Source organism: Pistacia vera, unplaced genomic scaffold (assembly GCF_008641045.1).
Source record: "Pistacia vera cultivar Batoury unplaced genomic scaffold, PisVer_v2 Contig270, whole genome shotgun sequence".
Lineage (NCBI taxonomy): Eukaryota > Viridiplantae > Streptophyta > Magnoliopsida > Sapindales > Anacardiaceae > Pistacia > Pistacia vera.
In genome coordinates this window covers 1169089-1184984 of record NW_022196080.1, presented here as the reverse complement: position 1 = coordinate 1184984, position 15896 = coordinate 1169089, and the positions used below count along the sequence as shown (strand labels likewise).

General features: G+C 35.9%; 1 protein-coding gene across 1 annotated transcript; it reads left to right on the top strand.

Annotated features, from left to right (window-relative positions):
* The first annotated feature begins 6962 nt into the window (after window positions 1-6962).
* Window positions 6963-15386, top strand: LOC116133549 (receptor-like kinase TMK3). The gene is given in 4 exon segments (XM_031419238.1): window positions 6963-7107; window positions 13088-14996; window positions 14998-15041; window positions 15130-15386. Coding segments are annotated over 4 exon segments (2355 nt in total).
* Window positions 15387-15896: the final 510 nt, after the last annotated feature.

Sequence of the window (15896 nt, the reverse complement as noted above, 5' to 3'; positions counted from 1 at the left end):
AGTATCTTGAGTGCAAACTTTGCATTTAGATCAGTCACAATTTGAGTAATTAATTGATTGTCATTTCTTGTAATTAATATATTATCCATATAAATTAAAAAAAAATTACATAACTTTCTCTTCATGCTTATATAAAAACAGGCTTGTATCAAAAGATGAGTTTTTAAAACCCCATTCAAGGAGAGCAACTCTTAGCTTATCAAATTGAGCTCGAGGGGAATGTTTTAAATCATATAGAGCCTTGGTAAGTTTACACATATACTAAGGTCTTTCTAAGTCACAAAATCCTTTAGGTTGAAGCATAAAAACATTCTCAAAAAGCTCATCATATAGGATTGCATTATTGATATCAATTTGTTGTATTTCCCAATTATGAAAGATTGTAAGAGTGAGGATAATTCTAATTGTAGTAGATCTAATAATAGGGAAAAGTATAAAAATAATAAATGTTTGTAGGGATGAGCAGTTCCAGGTACCTTGCCCTTTTTGGAGGAATCGGAACAGGAACCAACTGGTTCCTAAGATTTGGAGCCGAAACTAGAGTCGGTCGGTTTCAGTTCTCAAGTTCCTGGAACCAAAACTTGAAATGCAGGTTTCAGTTCCTTACCCAGGTACCTTGTAAAATTTTAAGTACCCCCTATTAATTTAAAAAATGACAAATAAACCTTAAAAATTTGCAAATATGCCCCTAAAAATTAAGAAAACAAGCATTTAGTAGTTTCGAAATTTCATTACTCATTCATTTGTGTCCAATCACAGTCACAGATCCTTGAAAATATTATATATATATAAATTATTAAATTTTATATCAAAGTATAATTGTAGAATTAATTTTGGGAATTAAATTTTAGTGAATTTTATTATTAAAAAATACAAATATTATATAATATTATTATAATTACCATAGTGAAAATGAAGTTTTTGAATTTACTCATAAGTTAATTAAATATCTAATCATTTAATTAAGTAACGTACTAATGTTCTTCAATTTATTATACATAATTATTAATTTACTATAGATATGCTTAAAACTTGATAGTTGAAGTAGATGTTATTCAATCAAATATACTATTTTATTCAAAACTAATTCTTTTAATTGGATCCTAATTCCAATTATACACTTAATTAATCAAATAATTATTGAATCTAATATATTTTGATTCTCTTAAGTTTTAATCACATGCCCTCAAAATTTTAACATTATACTATCTGTTTTTTTTTTTTTTTTAAATAGAGAAACAAAGTATAATTACTAATAATTAAATTATTTCGAAAAAAGTTTCATACACAATTAGTAAGTGGTTTTGATTTTTGTATTTTAATAAAATAATGACTAATCGCTTATCTTTGATACTCATTGAACTTCAATGCATACAATCATACTTATGAATTAGTAAAAATAATTATATTATATTGTAATTACTAGAGTGAAAATGAAGTTTTTGAATTTGCCCATAAGTTAAATTAACGTTAATTGTGACAAAAGAATCAAATCAAATATTAATATTAATATGATTTATGAATCTTGAATAAAATAATTAGTATGACTCTAAGTTTGTTTTATGTCTTAATATACCATGAGGTATGAGTTGTCATACTATAATATTTTAATTAATTAAATATATAATCATTTAATTAAGTACTGTACTAAACTACTAATGTGTTCATCAATTTATCATATATAATTACTAATTTACTATAAATATATTTAGAACTTGACAATTGAAGACTTGAAGTAAATATTATTCAATCAAATATATTATTTTATTAAAAAATTAATAATTTTAATAACATTAAAACACTTTTAATTGGATGCTGATTCTAATTATACAATTAATTAATTAAATAATTAATAAAAACTTTAATATTATAAAAAATATATAATATTTATAATTTAATATAATCTACTATCCAACTGGGGCCTCCACCCACTTCTTCGCCACATCACCAGACTCACCCACTTGTATCTTCAACTCTTCATCCCATTTTCATTTTTTTTAATTTTTATATGCAAAATTACAATTAACCCCCAATATTACTGATATTTTTTTTAGTCCTAACTCCAAGACAAGTTCCATCACGGGTACTCGACCTCGATTCCCATTATAGGTTTTGAGTTTGGTTCTGGTTCCTGCACACGTAGGAACCATAACCAGACCTGTATAGTGTCGGTTCCAAAAAATTGAAACCGAAACCTACTCGCATAGTATCGGTTATGGATAGTTTTTGGTTCCAGTTCTACCCACTACCCATGTTCACCCTCAAACGTTTGGGTTTTATTAAAACCCCTTGGCCATTGAACGAGCTTTATGTCTTTGCAATGTAGCATATGAGTTGAGTTTCTCTTTAAAAACCTATTTAATCCCTACTAAATTCATCTATGAGGAATAAGGAACTACTTGCCAAGTATTGTTCCTAAGAAAAACTTGATACTCTGCATTCATAGCTTCTTTCCACTCTGGAACAGCCAAAGCTTTTTTAACAGTGTTAGGTTTAGGCAAAGTTAGAAGAGAGCCAAGAGAAGCTATGTGACCTTGAAAGGACGAAATCTGCTCATGTTTAGCTTTCAACCTAGTAACCATTGAGTGTGAATTAGTGGTTGCTACTGGTCGTTGAAGAGGCAACACAACCTCTAATAAGATGCCAAGAGGAGAAGCATCATTGGATGGACTAAGGGAAACTGAAGTATTATTAAGCTGTGCACTACAAACATCTTGCTCAGATGTATGATCAAAACTTGCACCAGGTGGAGAAATGAAAAATGTACTCTTTTATAATATGTCAAATTACAAAGTAATTTTATCAAAAAAAACTAATTAAACAAATAAATTAGCTTAATATATATTTTTTTAAATTAAAAAAATACGACAACTCAACGACACCATCGACTGATAGGTCCCAATCAAAGTTATAAGAAAACTGTTTAGTGAAGATAGTATTCTACTTAGGGTGAGAGTAGACCAGAAGAATTTTAATTGGTATTAGCTTGCCTTATTGATGACTATAAAAGAGTTTAAATACAATAGGAAATTAACAACTATTCCTAATTCTTAGACCACATCTCTAAGAAATAGGACACTAACAGATAATGACAACAAAGCAGCCAAAAATTATTCAAAAGAAAATAATAACTACTTGACCTATTCTTAAGCAAGCAAACTTGTTGACATGATCAACAACTTAGACCAAGTCTTTGGCAACAAGAATCTTCCATGCATGACAGCTCTTAGTCAAAATACTTTGGGTTCTTCATGGGCACTTTTTGGGATCTTCTTGGCTTATCATCGACGCTACTTTGCCATTGACAAGCCACCATTATGGCACGTTCGATGGTTCCAATGACAACAAAGCAGCTGAAAATTATTCAAAAGTAAATAATAACTACTTGACCTATTCTTAAGCAAGCAAACTTGTGGTCATGATCAACAACTTAGACCAAGTCTTTGGCAACAAGAATCTTCCATGCATGACAGCTCTTAGTCAAAATACTTTGGGTTCTTCATGGGAACTCTTTGGGATCTTCTTGGTTTATTAATCCCCTCTTCTTTGGCTGGAACCTTGTCCTTAAGGTTCATATTTAAGAGCTTGTCTTTCATTTCTTGTTTGTTTTCCCACGTAGCGTCATCTACTAGAAGGCTTTTCCATTTGATCAAACTTTCTTCGACATTTTGGACAATTTCTTGACCCAGTGGATGTCTAATTGATAATCATATTTTACACTATGATTTTTCTTTGAATTTTGATAGGATTTAGGATACTTTTCATTCAATTTGGGCCATAATTGCTATCTAATTCTATTAATTTGTCTTTGCAGGCCTAAACGATGATTTTGAGCATAAATGATAGTTTTGAGCGTAAATTGTGTAACTTGAGTTTGGAAACTCGGAATGACCTGAATTAAAAAGCTTTGGAAAGCTAAGAAGAAGCGCTACAACCTTCATGTTTTGGGTTTTTCCTAATTCTGACTGGACAATGGTGAAAACTTGGCTTGAAGTCGTGAAAAGTACGCTGGGAACTGAAGAAAAACGTCTTTGGACATGCTTCAGTATTTTTGCCATAACTTGAGCTGTAGACCTCGGATTGTGCTGATTCCTGAACTAACAGAAAGATAATTTAAAACAATTCATATGTTTAACACGTTTCCAGATTCAGACTTTATCATGCTCATATTTCGCCCGAAAGTCTTCACCGCGGCCACGGTGAAACCTGCGTCAGATTTAAAAATAAAACGATGCGTTTTGGCTTGCTAGGGCTTGATCCTTAAGTGAGAGAGGTATAAATTAGAGCGAAAAGGAAGAGAAATGAGCTTGGTTTGTCATTTGGGAGGCAGCTCATGGAAGGAGAAGATTATTAAAGATTTGGGTTTCAAATTAGAGAAGATTTCTCCATCTTTTGCTTGTTTTTCAATGATGAATCTTGATTCAGTTGGTTTTTGTTATTTTATTTCGTTTTTGAGTATGAACTGAGTTGTTTAGCTAGGGTTTGATGTAACCTTGATACAATGATTCAATTTTATATGAATTGATTTACTTTTAGTTTTAATTTCATGATTGAGTGTTTATCTCTTTGCTTAATGACTTTTGGATGCTTGATCACCATTCAAATGTGTGCTGTTCACAATGAGACTGAGAAGTGATTTGTGATCGTGCCTCTTGGGATAAATACCGTAGATTAAGCAAATGCTAGAGATAGGTTTAGCGATCCATGAAATCTAGATAGAATTCCATAAAGCTTAAAAGACTTTGAACTATTAATTGGGTGCGGAAGCTTAATAGGGATAAGTAGGGAAATGTAGCCTGAGAAGATATGTTTTACAACTTAGGGAATTTGATTTTCAATCAAGGAATTAGAACTTGGGTAATAGATTCTATGAATTGAATTAGTGTATCTAGGTGAAATTAACACCCTAGCATTTGTTAGCATTGTTTAATTAGTTAAGTTGTTAGGTTTTGCTTTAATTTTATTATCATTCATTTATATTTTTGTTAATTTGTATTTAGTTGTTAATTTTCCATCAATCCAATTTATTGTTGCTTTAATTAGGACTTAAACTAAGGAAATCGGTACTTAGTAACACTATCCTCGTAGGAACGATACTCACTCATCCCTCTATTACTTGTGCGACTAGTATACTTGCTACATATTGCATGTTGTAAGAAACACGCATCACTAATATTGCCTCTGGTTCCATAATCAAATCACCATCTTCAACCATTGGAGGTAACTCAGTATCGGTAGCAATTGTGTCACCCAATTTCTTCTTTAAAAGGGACACGTGAAAGACTGGGTAAATGCGAGAACCTTGAGCTTGTAGGCCACCTTTCCAATTTTTTCTTCAATCTGATATGGCCCATAGAACCTGCTTGCAAGCTTTTGATAGGGTCTTTTAAACACAGATTGCTGGCGGTAGGGATGAAGCTTCAGAAACACAAATACCCCCACTTGATAGTCAATGTCCTAGCGTTTGGAATCTGCTTGCTGCTTCATTCAATTGTTCGCAGCATGTAAATTTTCCTTTAGTTGCCATAGCAAGGCATCTCGAAAAGCTAGGCTTTGGTCGACTTCATTTACTGGGCAATAACTTTCATGGTAATGTGGAATTTTTGGTAGGGGCCTTCCATACAGAGCTTGGAAGGGAGTCATTCCTGTAGATGCATGATAGGTAGTATTGTACCAAAAATCAGCCCATGGAAGGAAAGAATGCCACTTATGAGGTTGTTGGTAAGCAAAGCACTGAAGATATTGTTCAATACAATGGTTAACCACTTCCGTTTGTCCATCTATTTGCGAATGGTAGGCGGAGCTCATCTTCAATTGTGTGCCCGACATTTTGAAGAACTCCTGCCAAAAATGACTAATGAACACCGAGTCTCGATCACTTATGATGGACTGAGGCATGCCATGAAGCTTCAACACTCCTTCAATGAATTTTTCAGTCACCACTTTTGCTGTATACGGATGGGAGAGAGACAAAAAATGTGCTAATTTGCTCAATCTGTCAACAACAACAAGAATTGATTTTTTATCGTTTAAAGAAGGAAGGCCTTCGATGAAGTCCATAGTGACATCATCTTAAACTTGACAAGGAATTAGAAGTGGCTGTAGAAGTTCGGCAGGTGACAAAGTCTCATTTTTAGTTTGTTGGCACACTTCACAAGAGGCAACATAATTCTTCACTACTTGGTGCATGGATGGCCAATAGAATTGTTGTGCTAGCCTTTTGTAGGTTCTCAATACACCTGAATGCCCACCCATGGGAGAATCATGGAATTCTCGCGAGAGTTGTTGGATGATGTTGGAATGAGGAGGTACCACCACTCGATTTTTGTAACAAACCAAACCATTGCGCTAGCTGTAAGGAACGCCTGGGTTTTCGCTTGCTTGTTTGTTGATTTTTTTTCATGTAAGGATTATCATTAGCTTCAGCTTTGATTGTATCCCATAATTGAGTTTGAGACACAAACAAGGCATCAAGATGAGGACTACCCGCCACTCTTGATAGTGCATTAGCTGCATTGTTCTCTCGGCNAGATATTGCCAAGAAGTTATCCGAAGAGCTCTCGATTGTTTGCATGAAAACAATTTGTTGTCTTTCAGGGGATTCCAAATTGACCAAATTGGCGAGACAATCAAAATTTTTTATTTAAGAATAGTGGATATATTTTTTATTTATATATGATTTACTGTACGTAAATAAGACAATTGAATTCAAAACCTTGCAACTTTGAGTTTGGAGATTGCAAGAACAAAGTAACAAAATTTTGTTAAAGAATAGTTGAAATAATTTTGGACTTTCTAACTATTAATAAGCTGTTTTCAAAGTTTCGGATGTTTCCCACCTACTTCAAATTTTCTCAAGAAAATGGAGGAAAAGCTATCAGGGTATTTCGCTCCTCTCCCTTTGTCTCTTTTTATTCACTCACTCAGTTCACTCTTAGAACAACAGCCCATACGTCTTAGTGATGCGAGCCCTTAAAGCCAGCCTAGGAAATCCAAGAAGTTTAAATTGGACCAACTCGGACTCGTGTAAATGGTGTTACGTTAAGTGCTTGGATAATCGTGTATCTGATATCAAAATCGGCAACCTAACTCTGAATGGAAGCCTCCAGAACTGATAGGTCCCAATCAAAGCTATAAGAAAATTGTTTAGTGAAGATAGTATTCTACTTGGGGTGAGAATAGACCACAAGAATTTTAATTGGAATCAGCTTTCCTTATTGATGACTATAAAAGAGTTTAAATACAAAAGGAAATTAACAGCTATTCCTAATTCTTAGATCACATCTCTAAGAAATAGGACACTAACAGGTAATGACAACAAGGCAGCCAAAAATTATTCAAAGTTAAATAAAAACTACTTGACCTATTCTTAAGCAAGCAAACTTGTGGACATGATCAACAACTTAGACCAAGTCTTTGGCAACAAGAATCTTCCATACATGACAACTCTTAGTCAACATACTTTGGGTTCTTCATGTGCACTCTTTGGGATCTTCTTGGCTTATCAATACCCCCTCATTTGGCTGGAACCTTGTCCTCAAGGTTCATATTTAAGAACTTGTCTTTCATTTCTGGTTTGTTTTCCCACGTAGCATCATCTACTGGAAGGCTTTTCCATTTGATCAAGCTTTCTTCGACAATTTTGGACCCTTTCTTGACCCAACGAGTGTCTAATATTGCCTTCGGTTCCATAATCAAATCACCATCTTCAACCATTGGAGGTAACTCAGTACTAGCAGCAATTGTGTCACCCAATTTTTTTTTTCAAAAGGGACACGTGAAAGACCGGGTGAATGCAAGAACCTTGTGGTAGCTTGAGCTGGTCGGCCACCTTTCCAATTTTTTCTTCAATCTGATATGGCCCATAGAACTTGCTTGCAAGCTTTTAATAGGCTCTTGTAAACACAGATTGCTGGCGGTAGGGATGAAGCTTTAGAAACACAAAGTCTCCCATTTGGTAGTCATTGTCCCAGCGTTTGGAATCTGCTTGCTGCTTCATTCGATTGTTCGCGGCATGTAAATTCTCCTTAAGCTGTCGTGGCAAGGCATCTTGAGAAGCTAAGCTTTGGTCAACTTCATTTACTGGACAATAACCTTCATGGTAATGTGGAATTGTTGGTGGGGGTGTTGAAATAGTGATAATTTGCTGGAAATTCAGTTGAAAAGTTAGTTTTTTTTTTTTTAATCAGTTTTTGGCACCAAGCAGCTGCTGTAGTCCTCTCTATCTCTCAAGCTTTGGTCGACTTCATTTTGATGAGTGTTGTCAACAAAATAAGGCTATTGGGAGTAGAGTTGACAAACATGAGAGTGGTGGAGAAAGTCATGGTCAGCTTACTTGAAAGATTTGAGTCCAAAGTCTCATCTCTTGAGGACTTAAGAGACATGGGGCAGGTTACTCTTACATAGCTGGTTCATGCACTGTAAGCACAAGAGCAAAGAAGGCTCTTGAGGCAAGAAGATGTAGGTGAGGGTGTAATGCTGGAAACTCACAAAACCAAACCAGCTCAAGGGAACAATAGGAGGTATGTTGGTGATAAGAAGGAGAAAGAAAGAAACAATAGCCAATGGGAAAAACCAGGTGGGATGAAAGAATATTCATCTTGCTCTCACTGTAAAAGGAAGGGGCATTCTAAGAAAAGTTGCTGGTTTAGGCCAGGAATATAGTGCAGGGCTTGTAAAAAATTTGGTCATATAGAGAGGGTATGCAAGAATAAAGGAGAGTAGCCCCAACAACAAGCACAAGTGATAGATGATTAGCAACCTGAACAAGGGACAGAATAGCTGTTTGTAGCCTCCTGTAGTGCACCACCAACAAGCTATGATGGATGGCTGGTTGACAATGGATGTACAAATCATATGACACCACACCTATAAGATTTTGTCAAATTAAATCCAGCACATCGGTCCAGGATCAAGATTGCAAATGGTGACTATGTTAAAGCAAAGGGAAAGGGAGATGTTACAATTCAGACCTCTACAGGTACAAAACTCATTCCAAATGTACTCTATGCACCCGAAATAAGTCAAAGTCTTTTAAGTGTAGGACAAATGTTAGAAAACAATTATGTTTTGCATTTTGAGAATCAAATCTGTCAAATTTTAGACAGTAAGGGGTGTGAGCTAATGAGAGTAAAAATGGTGGGGAAAAGCTTTCCCATTAAGCTGAAAAGAACTGAACATAAAGCCTGCAATGTAAGGGTAGATGAGTTTGAGAAATGGCATAAAAGACTTGGCCATATTCATTACCAAGGTCTCAAGGAAATTCAGACCAAGAAATTGGTCCAAAATCTGCCAGAATTAGAAGAGAGTAAAACCATATGTCAAGCCTGTCAACTTGGCAAGTTGAGTAGGCAGTCTTTCCTTGTAAACCAAGCTGGAGAGAATCTAAAAAATTGCAGCTCATTCATACAAATGTATGTGGTCCTATGGAAACTTTGTCATTGAGTGGAAGTAGGTATTTTGTGTTGTTATTGATGACTATTCCAGGATGTGTTGGGTGTATTTTCTGAAGCAAAAGGGAGAGGTTGCTGGTGTATTTAAGCAGTTTAAGCTTCTGGTGGAAAACCAAGCTGGAAAAACCATAAAAATCTTGAGAAGTGACAATGGTATATAATACACTTCTCAAGAGTTTGAACAAGCATATGCTGGAATTAAGCATCAATACAGCACCCCCTACGCTCCATAGCAAAATGGAGTCAGTGAGAGGAAGAACAGATTAGTTGTAGAGATGGCTAGGTGTATGGTGGCTGAAAAGAGGTTGCCAAAGAAATTTTGGGCAGAAGCTGTCAATACAGCAATGTTTTTGCTTAATAGGCTTCCCACAAAAGCCTTAGACAGCAAAACACCCTATGAAGCATGGTATGGAGTTAAACCAACAGTAGATAGGCTCAAAATATTCGGAAGTATATGCTACATTATGGTTCCAGCAGCAAAAAGATCCAAGCTGGATGAAAAGACCTTAATTGGCATTTTTATAGGTTATAGTAGTCAATCTAAAGCCTATAGGGTGTATGTTCCAAAAACCAGAAAAATTCAGATTTTCAGGGATGTCAAACTAGATGAGGATGGAGTTTGGAATTGGGAAGAAAATAGAGCTGATATGGAGACAAAACCAAGCTGGACAGAAGCTGCAGGTGATCAGGATTTTGATGATGTTGAGAGTGATATAGAAGAAGAAATTTTGGTTAGAGGTACCAGACCTTTAGCTGAGGTTTATGAGAGATGTAACATAGCCTCACTTGAGCCAACATGTTACTTTGAAGTTGCAAAATCAGAAGTTTGGAGAGCTGCCATGAAGAAGGAGCTGGCAATGTTAAGAAGAATCAAACTTGGAACCTGGTGGATAAACCTCAGAACAGAAAGGTAATCCAAGTTAAATGGATTTTCAAGAAGAAGCTCAATCCAGATGGTTGAGTCCTTAAGCACAAAGCAAGGCTGGTTGTCAGAGGTTTTGCTCAGTAGTATGGTGTTGATTTTCTGGACACCTTTGTACCAGTTGCAAGGCATGACACAATCAGGTTGTTACTTGCAGTGGCAACACAATTTGCATGGAAAAATTTTCAGTTAGACATCAAATTTGCATTCCTCAATGGATGGTTGAATGAGGAGATATATGTTGAATAACTAGAAGGGTACAAAGTCAAGGGAAAAGAAGATAAAGTCTATCTCCTAACGAATGCCTTGTATGGCCTGAAACAGGCACTAAAGGCCTGGTACAACATAATAAATGATTACTTGTTAAGTTTGGATTTTGTAAGAAATCCAAATGAGCACACATTGTATGTTAGAGAGATTGATAAAGACGTGATGATTATCTCCTTGTATGTTGATGATCTACTTGTGATAGGGAGCAAATCAACTAAGCTGGAGGAATTTAAGAAATCCATGCTTGATGAGTTTGAGATGACAGATTTAGGTGAAATGGCTTACTTTCTCGGGATGTAGGTTCATCAAAACTCAGCTGGAATTTTTGTTAATCAAGAGAAGTATGCAATTGAAGTGTTAAGGAAATTCAATATAGAGAACTGCAAATCAGTGGATGTTCATCTGGTTCCAAATCAGAAACTGTCAAAGGATGATGATGCAGAAAGTGTTGATGAGGAACAATATAGAAGCTTGGTTGGCTGCTTGTTGTACCTAACAGCAACCAGGCCTGATATTATGTTTGCAACAAGTTTACTGTCTAGGTTCATGAATCAACCCAAGGAAACACATTTCAAAGCTGCAAAAAGAGTGCTTAGATATGTGAAGGGAGCACCAACTTTGGAGTATGGTTTAGGAGGTCATAAAACTTTGGACTAAAGGGATTCTCTGATAGTGATTGGGGTGGTTCTGTGGAAGACATGAAGAGCACTTCAGGGTATGCTTTCTTCCTGAATCATGGTGCAATCTGTTGGCTGTCAAAGAAACAAGAAATTGGTGCACAATCCACAACAGAAGCAGAATACATCTCGACTGCAGCTAATGTGAACCAAGCTGTTTGGTTGAGAAAAATCCTGGAAGATTTGAAGCTGAAGCAGAGAAATCCTACTGTAATCATGTGTGACAATTAGTCGGTTGTGGCTATGGAAAATAATCCAGTCCATCATGGGAGAACTAAACACATAAAGATCAAGTTCCATGCAGTGAGAGAAGTTGAGCAAGAAGGGGAAATAAAACTGGTTCACTGCAGTGGTGATGATCAAGTGGTTGACATCTTGACTAAAGGATTATCCAAAACCAAGTTTGAAGACTTTAGGCTCAGACTTGGTGTTTCCAGCAAAATTATCAAGGAGGAGTGTTGAAACAGTGATAATTTGTTGGAAATTTGGTTGGAAATTCAGTTTGTTTTTGAATATGTTTTTTGGCGCTAAAGAACTGCTGCTGTCTCCTCTGTCTACCTTGAATGGAGCTGCTGGAGTGGTTGATTTTTAGTGACATGTTTAGGTGTAATCAACTTAGATTAAGGTTGTATTTGTTGTAAACCTTAGTTTTAAATTTAAAATCTGAATTGTCTGTTTCAGTTGGTGAAACAGTAAGCTTTTGGTTGTATATATTGTAATATGCATTGTAATGAAATGTGACTTTCTCTCAACTCAAATTCATTTTCATCTTTTCCTTAGAATTCACCGGCACTAAACACCAACAGAAGCCCACCTGTTTAACCTTTGACAAAGCTTCATCAAAGTCCTCACATTCAGTAAGACCAAATCTTGCCCAAAGTTCTTCTTGAAAAATTTCCCATGTCACCTCCTGCCTTCTTCCTTATAGGATCTTCTCAACCATTGCCACCATTGATTAGCCTTGCCTTCCAAATGGAAAGATGCCAAGGACACATTTTGTGATTCAAGGGTGCCTTGATACTCAAAAAATTGATCCACTCTTGTGAACCATTCGGTGGGTCATATCCAGAAAATCGAGGAAACTCCAATTTGGCTAATTTGGAAGAAAACAATTGTCGTCCTCCTTCAACGTTGTCTCGAGATTCTTCTCTTGGGTTTCGAGAACGCCTATTAGGAGAGTTTGCATTAAGTTCATAATTGCTGCTGGTAGATGTAGCTCGGTAGGACTTAAGATATTTTGCTGATGCCATCTTCTAATTGGTACAACTTATCAGATACACCCATCTCTATTCGGCTAAGGTTATTTTGGAGTCCTCCAAGTCCTGCATCTAAATTCTCGATCCTTTCCTTATTTGTTGCCATAATAACCTAGCTCTAATACTAATGATAGGTCCCAATCGAAGCTATAAGAAAATTGTTAAGTGAAGATAGTATTCTACTTAGGGTGAGAATAGACCACAAGAATTTTAATTGGAATTAGTTTTCCTTATTGATGACTATAAAAGAGTTTAAATGCAAAAGGAAATTAACAACTATTCCTAATTCTTAGATCACATCTCTAAGAAATAAGACACTAACAGGTAATGACAACAGGGCAGCCAAAATTATTCAAAATTAAATAAAAACTACTTGACCTATTCTTAAGCAAGCAAACTTGTGGACATGATCAACAACTCAGACCAAGTCTTCGGAAACAAGAATCTTCCATGCATGACAGCTCTTAGTCAAAATACTTTGGGTTCTTCATGGGCACTCTTTGGGATCTTCTTGGCTTGTCAAGAACCTTTCTTCATTGACCGTACTAGACGTGGCCAATAATCAATTGACAGGGCCGATCCCAAGTCTTGCCGGGTTGACTTCTCTTCAAGAAGTAAATTTTTCCCATAATAATTTTTCATGCATGCCCTCTGATTTTTTTCAAGGATTAAAGTCTTTGCGATTGGTAGCTCTTGATATTAATCCATTTTCAGCTTGGGAATTACCTCAAAGTTTGAAAGAAGCCACAAGTTTGCAGTTTTTTACTGCATCCCACTCCAATATATCGGGGACTATCCCTGACTTTTTCGGAAGAGATACATTTCCTGGATTAATAGAACTGCGTTTGGCTAAGAACAATTTAGAAGGGCAAATTCCTCCCAGTTTTGCCCAGTCTTTGGTTCAGAAACTTTGGTTGTACAGCCAGAAGTTGAATGGATCTGTTGCAGTCTTACAAAATATGACTGATTTGACCCAACTTTGCCTTGATGCTAATAGTTTCTCAGGTCCCCTGCCGATTTTATCTGGATTAAACAATTTGGTGCTTTTTAGCGTGAGACGGAATCAGTTGATGGGTACTGTTCCATTGTCTTCGGTTAATTTTCCTAAGCTTACTACTGTCAGTTTGGCTGATAATCTGTTTCAGGGTCCAACTCCGGAGTCTAATAAATCCAAAGTTCATATGGATATAGACTATGGATCAAACAGTTTTTGTTTAGGTGACCCTGGTGTTGATTGTGATAGTCGAGTTAACATTTTGCTGTCAATTTCCGAGTCTCTGGGTTATCCAGTAGTTTTTGCAAAGAGCTGGAAAGGAAATAATCCTTGCAATGCCTCTCAGGAGAACTGGAAAGGGATCTTATGTGATGATAAAAGAAACATTACGGTTGTTAATTTCAATAGTTCGGGACTTTCGGGTACAATTTCTTCCAATTTTTCTGAGCTTATGTCGTTGAAAGAATTGATCCTTTCAAATAATTCACTTACAGGTTCTATACCAATTGAGCTTACAACTTTACCGTCCCTTGAGAGGTTAGACGTATCTGATAATCGACTTGATGGTATAGTTCCAAATTTCAGACTAAATGTAATTGTTTACATTCGCGGAAACCCTGGTCTAAAAATTAGTTTGCCCCCTTTGAACCCTCCTTTTATACTTCCAGTTCCTGATAGCCGAGGTGACAATTCAGATTTTATAAAGATTATGAGTTTTATAGTAGTTGCAGTTTGCGGTGTCTGTGCTCATGGATTAGGTGTTTATTTGTATACCACGAAACCAAAGTGCTCCACTTTGGTACATAGTACGAAATCTGTGGAGATACATGATCCTCCTGGTGCAAATACTGCCAAGATTACCCTGAGTATTAATGAAGTTGAGTTTGGGAATATGATTATTCCAATTCAAGTCCTGAGGTTTGCAACTAATAATTTCAGTGAGGAAAATATATTGGGAAGAGGTGGTTTTGGGACTGTGCACAGAGGAATGTTGCAGGATGGGACAAAAATTGCAGTAAAGAGGATGGAATCCAGAACGTTTACGGAGCAGTGCTTGGCATCCTTTAAGTCTGAGATTGAGGTTCTTACCAAAGTCCGGCATCGCCATTTATTGACACTTCTTGGTTATTCCCAGGGCAGAATTGAGAGGCTTCTTGTTTATGAATACTTGCCTCAAGGGACACTCAGTAGGCATCTGTTCAAGTGGGAGAAGGAGGGGCTGAAACCGCTCGAGTGGCATCGAAGGTTGATTATTGCATTGGATGTGGCTAGAGGTGTTGAATATCTACATGGTTTAGCAAATCAAAGTTTTATTCATAGAGATCTCAAACCATCTAACATCCTTCTCGGAGATGATATGCGAGCTAAGGTTGCAGATTTAGGATTAGTTCGTCATAGTCCAGAGAACCTAAAATGTTCAATTGAGACGAGTAGCTGGAACTTTCGGGTATCTTGCTCCAGAGTATGTAGGTAATCAATATTTATTCTTTGATTATTCATTTGAAATTTTTATGGTTTGTATATGATCAATCTGGAATATCTATGTACAATTTGACAGTGACGGGACGAGTTACTACAAAGGTTGACGTATTTAGCTTTGGAGTAGTCTTAATGGAGTTAATCACAGGGAGAAAAGCCGTTGATGCAACCCATTCTGAGGATATCATTCACCTTGTCACATGGTTCCGCAATATGCAGGGTGACATTGACCTTAACACCTCTTCAACTCCAAAATCATCTTCTTTTATCACAGAATCGCTTTCACCTCTTGTTACGGCAATAACGGACGAGCCACAACATTCTTATACAGGATGACAATGCAGTGATGCAAGATGTTTTATTAGTAAAAGAAAAACTGGTACTAACAATTTGTGTGTGTGCGTGTGTAAATAGTTACATACACCAAAAATGAGTTACTCTGTAAATTAGACTTGAAGTTGGGCTGATAGATAGCCCAAATTTTTATTATTATTATTATATATATATATATTATGATCGAAGTATCATACCAGCTTATAATATTTTTTATGTGGTATTACCTATTAGTTATAGTGATTAATGATTAAAATAAGATCAATGGTAACATATTTTACACAAATGAATATAATTCGTGCACTTCATTAAATCCAATTATTATTCAATTTATGTGATAATATGTATATATACTTTTGGAACATACGTATATAATTAAAGTAATTGCTGGAATATATATAGAAATCATGAGCAATATATGAATTTTTCTTTCCAACAAATAGTACTCCCCAAATCCAATTTAATTTTCACAAACAATCAACCTAAAACCAATGAAACTGTTCAAATTTGGCG